This window comes from Haliotis cracherodii, unplaced genomic scaffold (genome assembly GCF_022045235.1).
Source record: "Haliotis cracherodii isolate W230 unplaced genomic scaffold, xgHalCrac1.p SCAF_9, whole genome shotgun sequence".
Classification (NCBI taxonomy): Eukaryota; Metazoa; Mollusca; class Gastropoda; order Lepetellida; family Haliotidae; genus Haliotis; species Haliotis cracherodii.
This window is the reverse complement of record NW_027266343.1, coordinates 48,168,101-48,180,193: the sequence shown is the minus strand read 5'-3', so window position 1 is coordinate 48,180,193 and position 12,093 is coordinate 48,168,101. Positions and strand designations below refer to the sequence as shown.

General features: G+C 41.5%; 1 protein-coding gene across 1 annotated transcript; it reads right to left on the bottom strand.

The window, feature by feature from the left end:
- Positions 1 to 931: 931 nt before the first annotated feature.
- Positions 932 to 10,679, bottom strand: LOC139452545 (ectonucleotide pyrophosphatase/phosphodiesterase family member 5-like). The gene is made up of 6 exons (XM_071234058.1): positions 10,598 to 10,679; positions 8,710 to 8,951; positions 8,095 to 8,231; positions 5,464 to 5,817; positions 3,280 to 3,519; positions 932 to 3,020 (listed from the first exon to the last, which is right to left on the bottom strand). Exons 2-6 carry the CDS (start codon positions 8,936 to 8,938, stop codon positions 2,700 to 2,702), a joined length of 1,281 nt encoding a protein of 426 aa, XP_071090159.1. The 5' UTR covers positions 8,939 to 8,951; positions 10,598 to 10,679; the 3' UTR covers positions 932 to 2,699.
- Positions 10,680 to 12,093: the final 1,414 nt, after the last annotated feature.

Sequence of the window (12,093 nt, the reverse complement as noted above, 5' to 3'; positions counted from 1 at the left end):
GCCGGATTCTGTTGAGGGAGTCATCATTATTTTAAATACAGGTAAATGTTTTCAAAACTTTACAATTTATTAACATCCTTAAGAGGCTGTTCATAATGTTGATATCTCATATAAGAAATACACGATTGTTTGGTCGTTGATTATCGTTCAATAAAACACTGCAGAGACCCCTCATGGTTTTACTCTCCCTGCAGTGTTTTATTGAGTGGATCCTTGGAACTAGCATAGGGAACATGTCAGAGTTCACTTTATAAGTGATGCCAATTGAATGCTGTCAAAATATCATTTATAATATGAACGTACAGTACAGTTGTGTTATTTGACTTTACACACATTATTCAGATACGAATATTTCCTTGATTTGGGCGGCCGAAGAATCTTTCTCTGAACTTATAGGTTGAAAATGCATACTCGCCAATCACAAAGTGTTATCAAGGGCACGGGTCACCCAGTAGTCTAAGGCGCCGCGATTCGCTGAGCAGAGTTACGTCCCTTGGGCATGCCAGAAACCTATGATTGTGGGTTCAAATCCCGGTTCGCCCCGATTATGTTTCTAGGTTTGTCAGCACCATACCCGTGCTGGTGGGTTTAACCGAAGTGGTAAACGCCTGAGACCTACATTACTTCGGGCTCTCCTCCCACAACAGCTGACACGCCGTGATATAACTGGAATACTGTTAAAAGCGGCGTTAAACCCAACTCACTCACTCACACAAAGTGTTATCAGGCCAAGCTTTGGTGAATAGTTTGTGAACTTCGCTTTCGTGAATTTCCCACTCCTGTTTGCAAGGAATTAATAACTTGTTCACATTCTGTGATCCCTTAGACGTTGACTTGTGGCATGCATATTAACGGTTGATAGGTTCACACAAAGACACCTTAAGGCAGATTCAGTAAAGGTAACATTGAGTAGGAAGATTGAGCGAGACAGATTTTTTAATTGAAACAATAAAATAACAAGCCACAATAATATACATATTATTTCCGCTTTGTTGAAATAACGCTGATTGATGACACAATACTGTATTTTACTAGGACATATTATTGGTAATAATTGACAGCTTCTGCCATTCGAATTTACATTACAGTTTATACGAAGCAGAAGTAGTCATAGTTATTTTACACACTTCCAAAATAATTAGTACGGACATATTTACAGCACTAGTATCTTGCATCTACGATGACAGTGCATCCAAATTTGTAAAAGTGATAATTTGTATTACTTTATAGAAACATAAATATATATATCAGAAGAGCAAAATAAACTATGCCTCTCAGTTGATTTTATCATATAAGAGATTTACAATTAGAAATACCTTAAGTTAGCGATATTATATCCAACAAATACCGTGAAGATTCCGGGGTAGAATAGGTCTTCAGCAACCCATGCTTGCCGTAAAAGGCGACTATGCTTGTTGTAAAATGCGACTAACGGGATCGGGTTGTCAGGCTCGCTGACTTGGTTCAGGCATGTCATCGATCCCAATTGCATGGATCGATGCACATGATATTAATCACTGGATTGTCTGGTCCAGACTCGATTATTTACAGACCGTCGTCATATAGCTTGAATATTGCTGAGTGCGGCGTTAAACAACAAACCAACCAACCAACAAATAAATTGTCTGGCGCTCAGTCAATACTTCTCGGGGTTTTATTTTTTAAAATATAATTTTATTTAAAACTTTTAATAATTTCTAACCGAAGTCTTCATTGGCTCCATTCATTTTTACAAAAAACATACCAAGCCACAGATTGCTTTTTACAAACTGTTGCAGGAATAAGTGATGGTTGAATAGACATAATCAAATTTAGCAACAGTGCTTGTAATTTTTAATTACATAAAAAAAACACGGTATACTTTATTTTGCCCCTCAGTATATGTTGGTAAATGGTACTAAAAAGACGTAACAACAAATACATACATGGTTAAATAGGCTCCTCAGTCATGCATTTCTAAATTAATATAATAACTTAACCATAAATCTGTTTTATGTGAACATTAAAATTCAGAACTAAAAGGAATATTTTGAAATGTTTGGAAATGAGCTACGACTGAGCACCGTTACATGGACATATTGTGAATGTTTACAGTTTTTCTCCAGCAATATGTATTTACCTTCCTTGCTGGGTTTGTATCGATTATTTTATATTGCAGAAAATTCTTGAAAATGATAATGATGCTTCAGACTGTTGAAAATAAAATTGCCTGGCACAAAATATATATACAATGGTTGTATAGCTGCAAAATAGCCAGTCTCCATTCAAAATCCCAAACAAAATATTTAAATTTAAATTTAAATATTTAACGCTGGACTCATCACTATTCTAGCTGTATGACGGTCATTTGCATATAATCAAGTGGGCAAGACAATCCAGTGACTAACATCATAGGCGCCGATCTAATGATATGCATCAGTTAAGTCACCGGGCCAACCACCCGATCTCGTAAGTCGCTTCTTACCACAAGCATGGGTTACTGAAGATCAATTCTAAACCGGATCTTCCCGGGTCTATAGAAATAGTTTTGTATTTCATAGTTTCAGAAGCGATAATGTTCCTGCATATGTATGTGTAATCAGTGAGATCATTTGGTCTCGATGGTGAACATTGTGAACATTGTAAGACCTTCGCCGTAAATAGCGCTTCATCATTGAATATTATGTGCAACATGAATTAATGGCTTGAAAGTTTCATATCTACAACATAAAGTTGGCGACGATTGTGAATGCAGGCAGAAACTCGAAAAGCAGTATTGATGCACCGGTCGAAGCCCCTGATATTGGAGGAGCGTCTTGAATGAAGACATTGACTCGGTCCAGGCTCCCGTTGTTCGGCGCTGGCTCTATGTTGAGCAGTTTACACACGAGAGGGTAGATGTCGACAATCTTGATAGGATCTGAAGTGAAGTTGGTCTTGAAGTTGGGTCCTCTCGCCAGGAATATCGGCTTCATTGACATCAATCTGTTGTCATAGCCGTGGGTGCCCTTTAAAGTATTTTTTGCCTGTTTCGCCTTGTCCTGCAAAGAAATCCAATGTACAGTTGGAATCGTTATTGTTTTAGAGTTATTAAACCTATGTTTATGTGTTGTGCTTGCAATAACCCTACACATCTGGTATACTATGAGGGACAGGTTTCTAAGTCATCCACAGTTTACACCGGTTATCTCCCCTGAAATGACTATAATGGCCATGACCCCATTTGATCACCATGGCATACCGTGGTTATCTTCCCTGTGTTTATAACCTCATAACTCCCTGCGGTCATCCAAGACTTACAGTGGTCAGCTGCCAACCCTCATCTGCTATGATGACGATGGGCATGATCCTTCTGTTGTTACTGTAATGGAAATGTTCAGGGACGTTCTCTTTCTTGTAAGCTGTGATGTTGGGAACGCCATTCAGATCTGCCATGATATCGCCAACCTGTCCCTCCTTCGGCTGAATCTGCATCACGGGGCCGTAAATCGGGATACGTTCAACCTGTGTCATGTTTACGTGATCAGTTATATCGACGACCTGAAAAAAACCACTTGCATTATGTAATAATAATAATAATAATAATAATAAAAATAATAAAAATAATAATAATAATAATATTAAAAATAATAACAATAATAATAATAATAATAATAATATTGAACGTATTGCCAATGGAGGATCCACACTCAAAAAACAGTTTCTCCTTGTCGAGTCCTTTTCTAATGATAGCGGCATGTCCTTTGGACTCGACAAATGCAACATTCTTCATCTGAAACGCGGCAAGGTAGAAGAGGGAGGATCAGTTAGTTTACTTGGAGGAGTTATTGACCATCTCGTGGAAGGTCAGGCCTACACGTACTTAGGGATGCAGATTAGGGACAAACTCCAGAATGCCCATATCAAGGACAAACTTCGTGCAGAGTACAATTGTAGACTTAAGAAAACCTGGAGTTCAGAGCTGAACGTTAGCAATATAGTAAAAGCCACAAATACTTATGCTGTACCCGTCCTTTCATATTTCCTCTGGCGTTGTTGATTGGACGAAACAAGAAATTCAGGGTATTGACACCCTCACACGAAGAATCATGTCAGACAATAGATCCCACCACCCTAGCTCTTCCCTAAATCGCTTGTATTTACCAATCATAATGGGAGGACGTGGTTTGATTAACCGTGGGGCTCTTCATGATAGAAATGTTTTGTGCACTTTTGCACACATTTATTTGTCTGATGATCCTCTTGTGAAGCATGTCAAGATTCATGATGAAAACAAGGCATTCCACAGATTTCTCAAACGAGCCAAGGATGTGGGACATAATCTCAATGTCGGTGTTGATTTTGTTGATGGTTCTGTGCTGCTAGACGGTACAGAAATGAGTGTCAACAAAGCGAAGTGCCATATCAAGTCGGCCCAGACTCAGTTTTTTAAAGGAGAGGCTATCTGAACGACCACTCCTGCAGAGTCCTTCGCTTGGATGAAGTCATCTGGCCTGCAAAAAAAAGTGAAACAGAAGGCTTTCTGTTTGCTTCTCAGGACCAGTCACTCCCCACTCGAAACCGTCAATGTGTGATTTTGCATCAAAATGTAAATATGAAATGTAGATTATGTAATGAATTTAATGAGACTGTCCAACACATTGCCAGTGGATGCCCAGCTTTGGCACAAACACAGTGTATTAAACGACATGATGGTGTAGCTCGATCATTTTATTACCGTCTTCGCCATGCTTGTGGTTTTGACACAGGGGTCCACCCATGGTACGACCCGGAATATGTAGAGGGCGTCATGGAAAATGATAACTAATTCTTTGGAATAGTCCCATTTACAACCTCAGACGTATCCAGGCAAATCCAATGAAATCATTTATATCACTGAATTTTCTGTCCACTTTGACACCAATATGATTGACAAGATTGAGGAAAAACATGGCAAATATGCGGACCTCGCTTTCGAAATGTCACGCTTGCATCCCAAGTACCAAGTTGTCCGACTCCCCAGTGTTCTCGATGCCTTAGGTTTGGTACCTCCCAATCTGCTGACTGACATTGGGAGAGTACCCGGGTTGCCACCAGGAAAACAACCCTTCTGACAATTTGGGTAATGCATAAGGCTGCAGTGTTGGGGAGTCTTCAAATTCTCCGAAACATTCTGTGTGGGTTTGACTAGGCAGCGCTTCCCATTCGCTGTCTGGGCTGCGTGTAGAGGGGGCAAGGGCCCTGGGCTGATGATGGGCCTAACCAGCCTGACTGTGCCAGTATCACCCAAACGCTTTTTGCTGCATTTGTTATTTATTTTAATCTGTAAATAATAATAATAATGAGACTTTCCATTGTCAGCTTTGGCTTTGCAATCAAAGGAAGACATGGGAATTTTAGACGACACAAGAGACGGTCAAAAGGTGAAATTTGGATATTTGTAACTAAGGTCATCCCATATCCAGATACCCATAGTAACTTATGTATCAAAACACATGAACTTACTTTATTGACATTGTCAATTGCAACCATGCCATGGTCACTGGTAATGATGACATTGACCTCATTTTCCAGGTCATTCTCCTTCAACTTTTGCACGAGGTAACCAAGGATACCATCCATGTACTTGACCTTGTCCCTAACCTGTTGAGAATCTGGACCATACCCGTGTCCTGTATGGTCAGGTTCCGGATAATACAGTGTCGCCATTTGGACACCTTTGGTCTTGAACCAGTCCATGACTGTATCCACTCGCTCCTTGTATGGGGTGTCATCTTTGTAGGGGAACCAAAAGTCGGGGCGCACACCTTGAATCTCGACCTCGCTGCCGGGCCAGTAGTAGGTGCCCGTCTTGAGGCCCTGGAAGTGGAACATATAGTATTTTGATATTCTCTTTTACAGTGATTATGTGACCAGGGTCTTTGGAGTGACGAGCGATTTCTTTAACCACTGGACTACCCCTCCACCCCTTTCATTGATGTAATTGGTTGGTTGCAAGCGACCTTTGTATTCTGGCCTAACAAAGCCAATCAGCCAATTTAACAATCAGTAACCCAAAGTGGTTATCTCCCCTGTCATGAGTTGTGAATGTTTGAGGAGTGGTTTTATTGTTTTAAATAACGATATCTATTTCACTAAGTCGGTCTTTTCCTTTTGTTCGAGGCATAGTTCTGAAACAGCACATAGGACAATACATGTTTCCAGAAACCTATGATTGTGGGTTCGAATCCCGGTTCGCCCCGATTGTGTTTCTAGGTTTGTCAGCACCATACCTTTGCTCGTGGGTTTCACCGAAGTGGAAAACGTCTGAGACCTGCATCACTTCGGGCTTTCCTCCCACATGAAGCTGACACGCCGCGATATAACTGGACTACTGTTAAAAGCGGCGTTAAACCCAACTCACTCACTCACATCTTTGAATAAGAACCTTTCCATCAAAGTTTGTATGTATCTTCGCAACCTCTAAATTACTGTATCTAAACCCAGTATCAATGTATATATATGATGACCTTTTGAACCAAAAAGGCGCTTAACTAATATCCATGGCATGTTAAACAATTTCCGAAATGGTTTTTGTTTTATGACGCAGTCACGGCCACCTGTAAATATTCGAGTGACATACATATTTCGCACAGTCACATGAGTCAGTGAAGTTTAATCCCGTGGTGAACAGTACTTCACTTATATCACAAGTGCACGGGTGACGAAGTCGTCTCAGGCGCCACAATTCGCTGTCCTGAGTTGCGTCCCTTGGGCACACCAAATACCTATGATTGAATTCCGGGTCACCCTGATTATGTTTCTAGGTTTGTCAGCACCATGCCCGTGCACGTGGATTTCACCAAAGTTGCAAACGTCTGAGACGTGGATAACATAGGGCTTTCCTCCCACATTAAGCTCATACGCGGTAATATCAATATCAAGCGGGGAATCGAATCAGCGAATTTAACCCAACTCACCCACTAACTTCGTATCCACACTTGAGAACAACAACGAGTATGGTAAAGACGGAATCCATCATGTATTGCCAAATTTCTTCTACTTTCAATTAATTTATATATATACAGGCAGCTAGATACCTAGGTAATGTAGTTCTTGGTGTCCCCTGCCATTACATGGCTGGAATACCAAAGCGGCGACATCCCAAGTCAATCACATCCTCTAATACACTAGAGGCCAGCTGGAAACTAAACCCCACCCTATTTCATAAGGGTTCCTCCTGTTTTGCCAACCCGGTGCATATCCATCATGTAACGATGACGTCTCTTGCATAAAGTGTTTCCAATGTAAAAACGACAAAACCCTTTTCAAAATCATAAGAAATATCTGTTAGATGCAGAATCCATTGTACAATTCCGGCTATATCATAAGCATGATAGTATTTCCGAATCAAACACGGATGATATCTGGTGAGCGTATCCTGTCCACCGGTGGTACGGCTTTATTGAGGCCTTAGATGACTTTTGAGTCGTATAATGCTCTTTGATCTTTGCAGACAGAGTATCCTCAAAGATGTGAAATGTAGATTGCAAAGGCCCGAGGCGCTGAAGTCTTGATTGAGACTGTCTTCCCGCTGTATGGTGTAACGCTTTCGACCACCTGAATGTCGCTGGATAGCTGATCCAAACGTCCAAACATCGATTCTATGCCCTGCTGATAACACTTTGGCAGGCACCTAAGAGGTTTGCTACGTGAGGTTGTGTTGACCGAGTTTCAAGCATGCCTATGCATCTGCCTAATTCTTCGGTCGTCAAACGACGTCTTTGACGCTGAGGGGGCATAATGCATTCAGTTGTTGCAATCCTCAGTAGCAAACGTTGTTGTTGATGATGATAACGATGTGCAACGATTCTGTCACGATACATCCAAACACAGGTTTTCACTCACCTCGTGCACATCGTGCCCGTGACTGCATGCCTTCGTCCGTGTATCATGAAATTGAGGTCAAATAGGGATTACCCCATCATTGTGTACAATCTTTATTTTTGGATGATATTTTTGATATCATCAAACGGTGATCCTTAGCAAACTTTGAGTTGTATAATTGCTGACTTTTGGAACTTTGAAGTCAATCTCTTGTCATAAAGTGTTAAGGATGGCTTTTTGTAATAAATGCATTCTGAAATATGAGTGTACCTGCTTCTTGGCTGTGACCCACAACGGCTCTCCCCCATCCCACCAGCGTGTCTGTTTGGTGCCCATGTTGAAGGTGGCGTCGAACTCGGGGTCGTACATGTGGTTGCCAATGATGCCATGACTCTCTTCCCACAGACCTGTAGATAGGGTAGATAACGTTTTAATTCATCTTTTCCATGTGAGCGGAACACTCTCCACAAACACATTAAAGGACGAGATATGATAAGGGAAAGTAACATTTCAAGAAAATTATGTAATATTGGTATGAAATTATCAGAGATGATTTTCTTACACGTGCAAGTTTTGAACTTCTGAAATGATTTGCTACATAACTGGAATTAAATTGTATGAGAGGGTGATTTATTTATTTATTTATTTATTTATTTAATCTATGGAGGGGGAGTGGGAGGGGTAGGGTGTCTACACAAAAAGCGATGATAATGCCGCTTTCAATATTTGTTTAAAAACAACCTGGCATACATCTGAAGTCGGGGATCTACACATGACGACCTAGGTCAGCTTGAGTGTGCGTACAAGCGTTGATGTACACTAAAGCACCAGTCGCGACCATGTCGCGACCATGATAAGATAAGAACTGTTTTGTTTCTTACTCACCAGTCACGATGGTGTAATGATTTGGAAATGTCAAAGTCGTGAAGCTGTTGTTCATGTAGGGCAGCTTAACGCCGTGCCTGGCGAAGTCGTCAAAGTTGGGGGTGTCCACCTTGTCCAGGTAGTCGTACCGGAAGCCGTCCATGGAGACGAGCAGCAGCTTCCCGGTGTAGTCCGCCATGACAGACACCACCAGACCCGCCAGGAGCAGGAGGAAGATGGCGGAGGACATTGTGTGTGATCAGCTGAAATATGGAATATAGGAGGACACTGTATTGACCTAAAGGACTGATATGCCTCAAATAATAGAAACAATTGCCAGATAATGGTAGGTTTATGAACAGAGATGCACCTCTTCAAAATGTAAGCTCTACCCTTTTGTTCTGTAAAGGAAATTCACACCCTGCCATGGTTCGGTATGTATTCATCGGCTAATACCTAAACTACAAGGCTACCCCAGGAACGTACGATAGGATGAGTGAGTGAGTGAGTGAGTGTGGTTTAAAGCCGCTTTTAGCACTATTACTGCGAAGGATACCAGATATATTTATCACACATTGAACCAGTTGAACTTCCGGCGTCACGAGCAAACGCTTTAACCACGAGACTACACCATTGCCCCTTCATATATAACATACACCAAGACCGCCTCTTCTCGTTTTGGGGAAGAGATGTTATCGTAGTGCAATACAGGTAATCAAGGTCAACTCATTGGGCGTCCTCGTACGTGCCACGCCCACGCCCACGCCCACGCCCACGCCCACGCCCACGCCCACGCTAGCGGTTATAGCCTTTTTGCGGGTAGTTATAAACATGTTTACCAATTGTATCTTTCTGGAATTAAGTCCCCAATAAACACGTGTCAGATGAATGTCATGCTGTGGATGATACGTCCGCATGTCCACCATCGGAGTGAGTGTGTGAGTTGGATATAACGCCGCTTTTAACATTATTCCAGTCATATCAACCCGTGTCAGCTTAATGTGGGAGGAAAGTTTCAGACGTTTACCACTTCAGTGAAACCCACGAGCACGGTCATCGTGCTGACAAACCTAGAAACATAATCGAACCCACAATCATAGGTTTCTTGCGAAGCGAATCGCGGCGCCTTAGACGACTGGGCCACACGTGCCCCTCCACAATCGGAAGGAGCATCAAGCATATCAGCTGATCACTTCCTGGCCCTTCCGGGACCAGAAGTTTTCGGAACTAACAGCAAATATAAAACGTCAACACCACAGTTTGATTATTTGTTGTTTTACGCCGCATTCAGCAACATCCCCGCCATATGACGACAATCTGTAATTAATCCAGTCTGGACCAGACAATCCAGTGATTAACATAATGAGCATGGATCTACGCAATTTGGATACGATGACATGCATCAACCAAGTCAGCAAGCCTGACCACCCGATACCGTTAGTCGCCTCTTACGACAAGCATGAGTTGCTGAAGACCAATTCTAACCTAGGCTCTTCACGTGACCAACATCACAGAGGATAAAAAGACTCTAATTTTCTGTAAAATCAGATTCCATTGCGCTTAAATGGCAAAGTTGTGATGGAAATTGTATGAAAGGTGAGGTGAAATTGGGTTAACGTCGCTTCCAAGAGTATTGCACTTATATAGCGACGTGCATGCACGTATGTGTGTGTGGCTGCTTGTACTAGTCCGTACTGATGCCGATTTATAGTGCTAGCACACTGAGATACCATGCCGCAGTTTAACATGAATACCCTACTCAGACACAGTATACTGACTCCGAGCCGACAAGTCCTTGTTTTAGCCCATTAATGCCGAGCGCCAGACAGGGCGGAAGCTCTACAACTAGACCACTTAGGAGGTGAGAACTATTGAAGCTACTGATCCTGATTCTACTGAGCATACTTACTGTTCAGGAGCAGTTTCCCGGACCACTACGTACGAACCAGTTGATGGCAATATACTGCGTTGTCATTTGAAGGTACACTTGTGCACATACCACGTTTAGATGTCGTGTTCACGACGATAACAAATCAACGAAAAAAACATCTGAACTGCAGAAATGTTTGCTTTCACTGTGTGGCAGGCTGATTTTGTTGTGTGGCACGTTATCAAGTTGTGCAACCATGTTACCCGATGTTGTTAAAAATGTTGTAAAGAAGGACAAAGTTGACATACGTGAACTGTGTGTTGTCGTCATAGCATCGGTGCATTAGGTAGATACGTTGACATGCTTTACTCAACAGTCATGTAACTACAAGGCATATATTCACGAGAAACGCATAGGTGACGGATCTCTATCGTATTTCATCATTTTTCTTAGCATACCGACTCACATCTGCCAAATCAATATCCCACATATCATCTCGGCTGTTCACCCGTACTCTCAATCCTGGAAACCTATATTTCACCGGCCTATGCAACGAATAAGCATCTTTGTCATTTAAAAATTGTCTTATTTTCTTGACTTTATACTTGTTTTTCTCTGTTTCTGTTTGTTGGAATTTTATCGGACCATAGAAGGCACCCGGATTACAAGGGATAAAATAATAATTTTCTAAAGCCTTATCCGTAGAGGAATGTGCTGTGTCTGTAGCCATGATTCAACTGTGAAGGAGCGATATTAGTCTCTACATAAATACCTGTTAAGAAAAACCAATCATATCTAAGAACGATAAGCAATGAGGACAAAACAATCAGAGAGTGATAACAGCGTATTTTATTCATATAAACTCTCGTTCTAATTGCAACATTTTTACAACGCGTTTTCTTAACTCTGTTACCCAAAGGGGAGTTTTGAAGTAAACATCTCGAACTGGTATTGAAACAAAGTAAAAGATGACGTAGAACATAAATTCGAATCATCGTGAACAAATTTTAACCAGATTTCAATCACATGATCATCACTGACTTCAGATAAAGCCAAGTTAAAATATTGATTTACTTCATCTTGTTCAGACAAGTCACGACAAGTGTGAACTTGTTCTCCTTCTCCGTCAAACATACAACCAAAACAGAATTCAATACACAAACGCTTGATGATTTTACTGTGTTCAAGTGTATAACACAATGTCAGCAAGGATTCAGTGTACTGGATGACATCGACAGCTTCCACTTCATCTACTAGAACTTTCTGTGAGCGTATTTTCTTGACGATGACCCGTTTGCTTGCTTCCACGTCGTCATGGAACTTGATCTTCGCATCTTGCACACATTGGTCTCTGTCTTGAAACCATTGGGATGACTGCACAATGACTGTTTCGCTGAGCTGGTCAGCTTAACGCAACACATATTTCCACGAGTAAAAGGTGGCCTTTTCAGTGGTCTTTCTGTATAATGCATAAATATTTTCTGACATGATAATGTCTCTGACGTCCATTAATATCTTCCCTAATAAATTCTCAC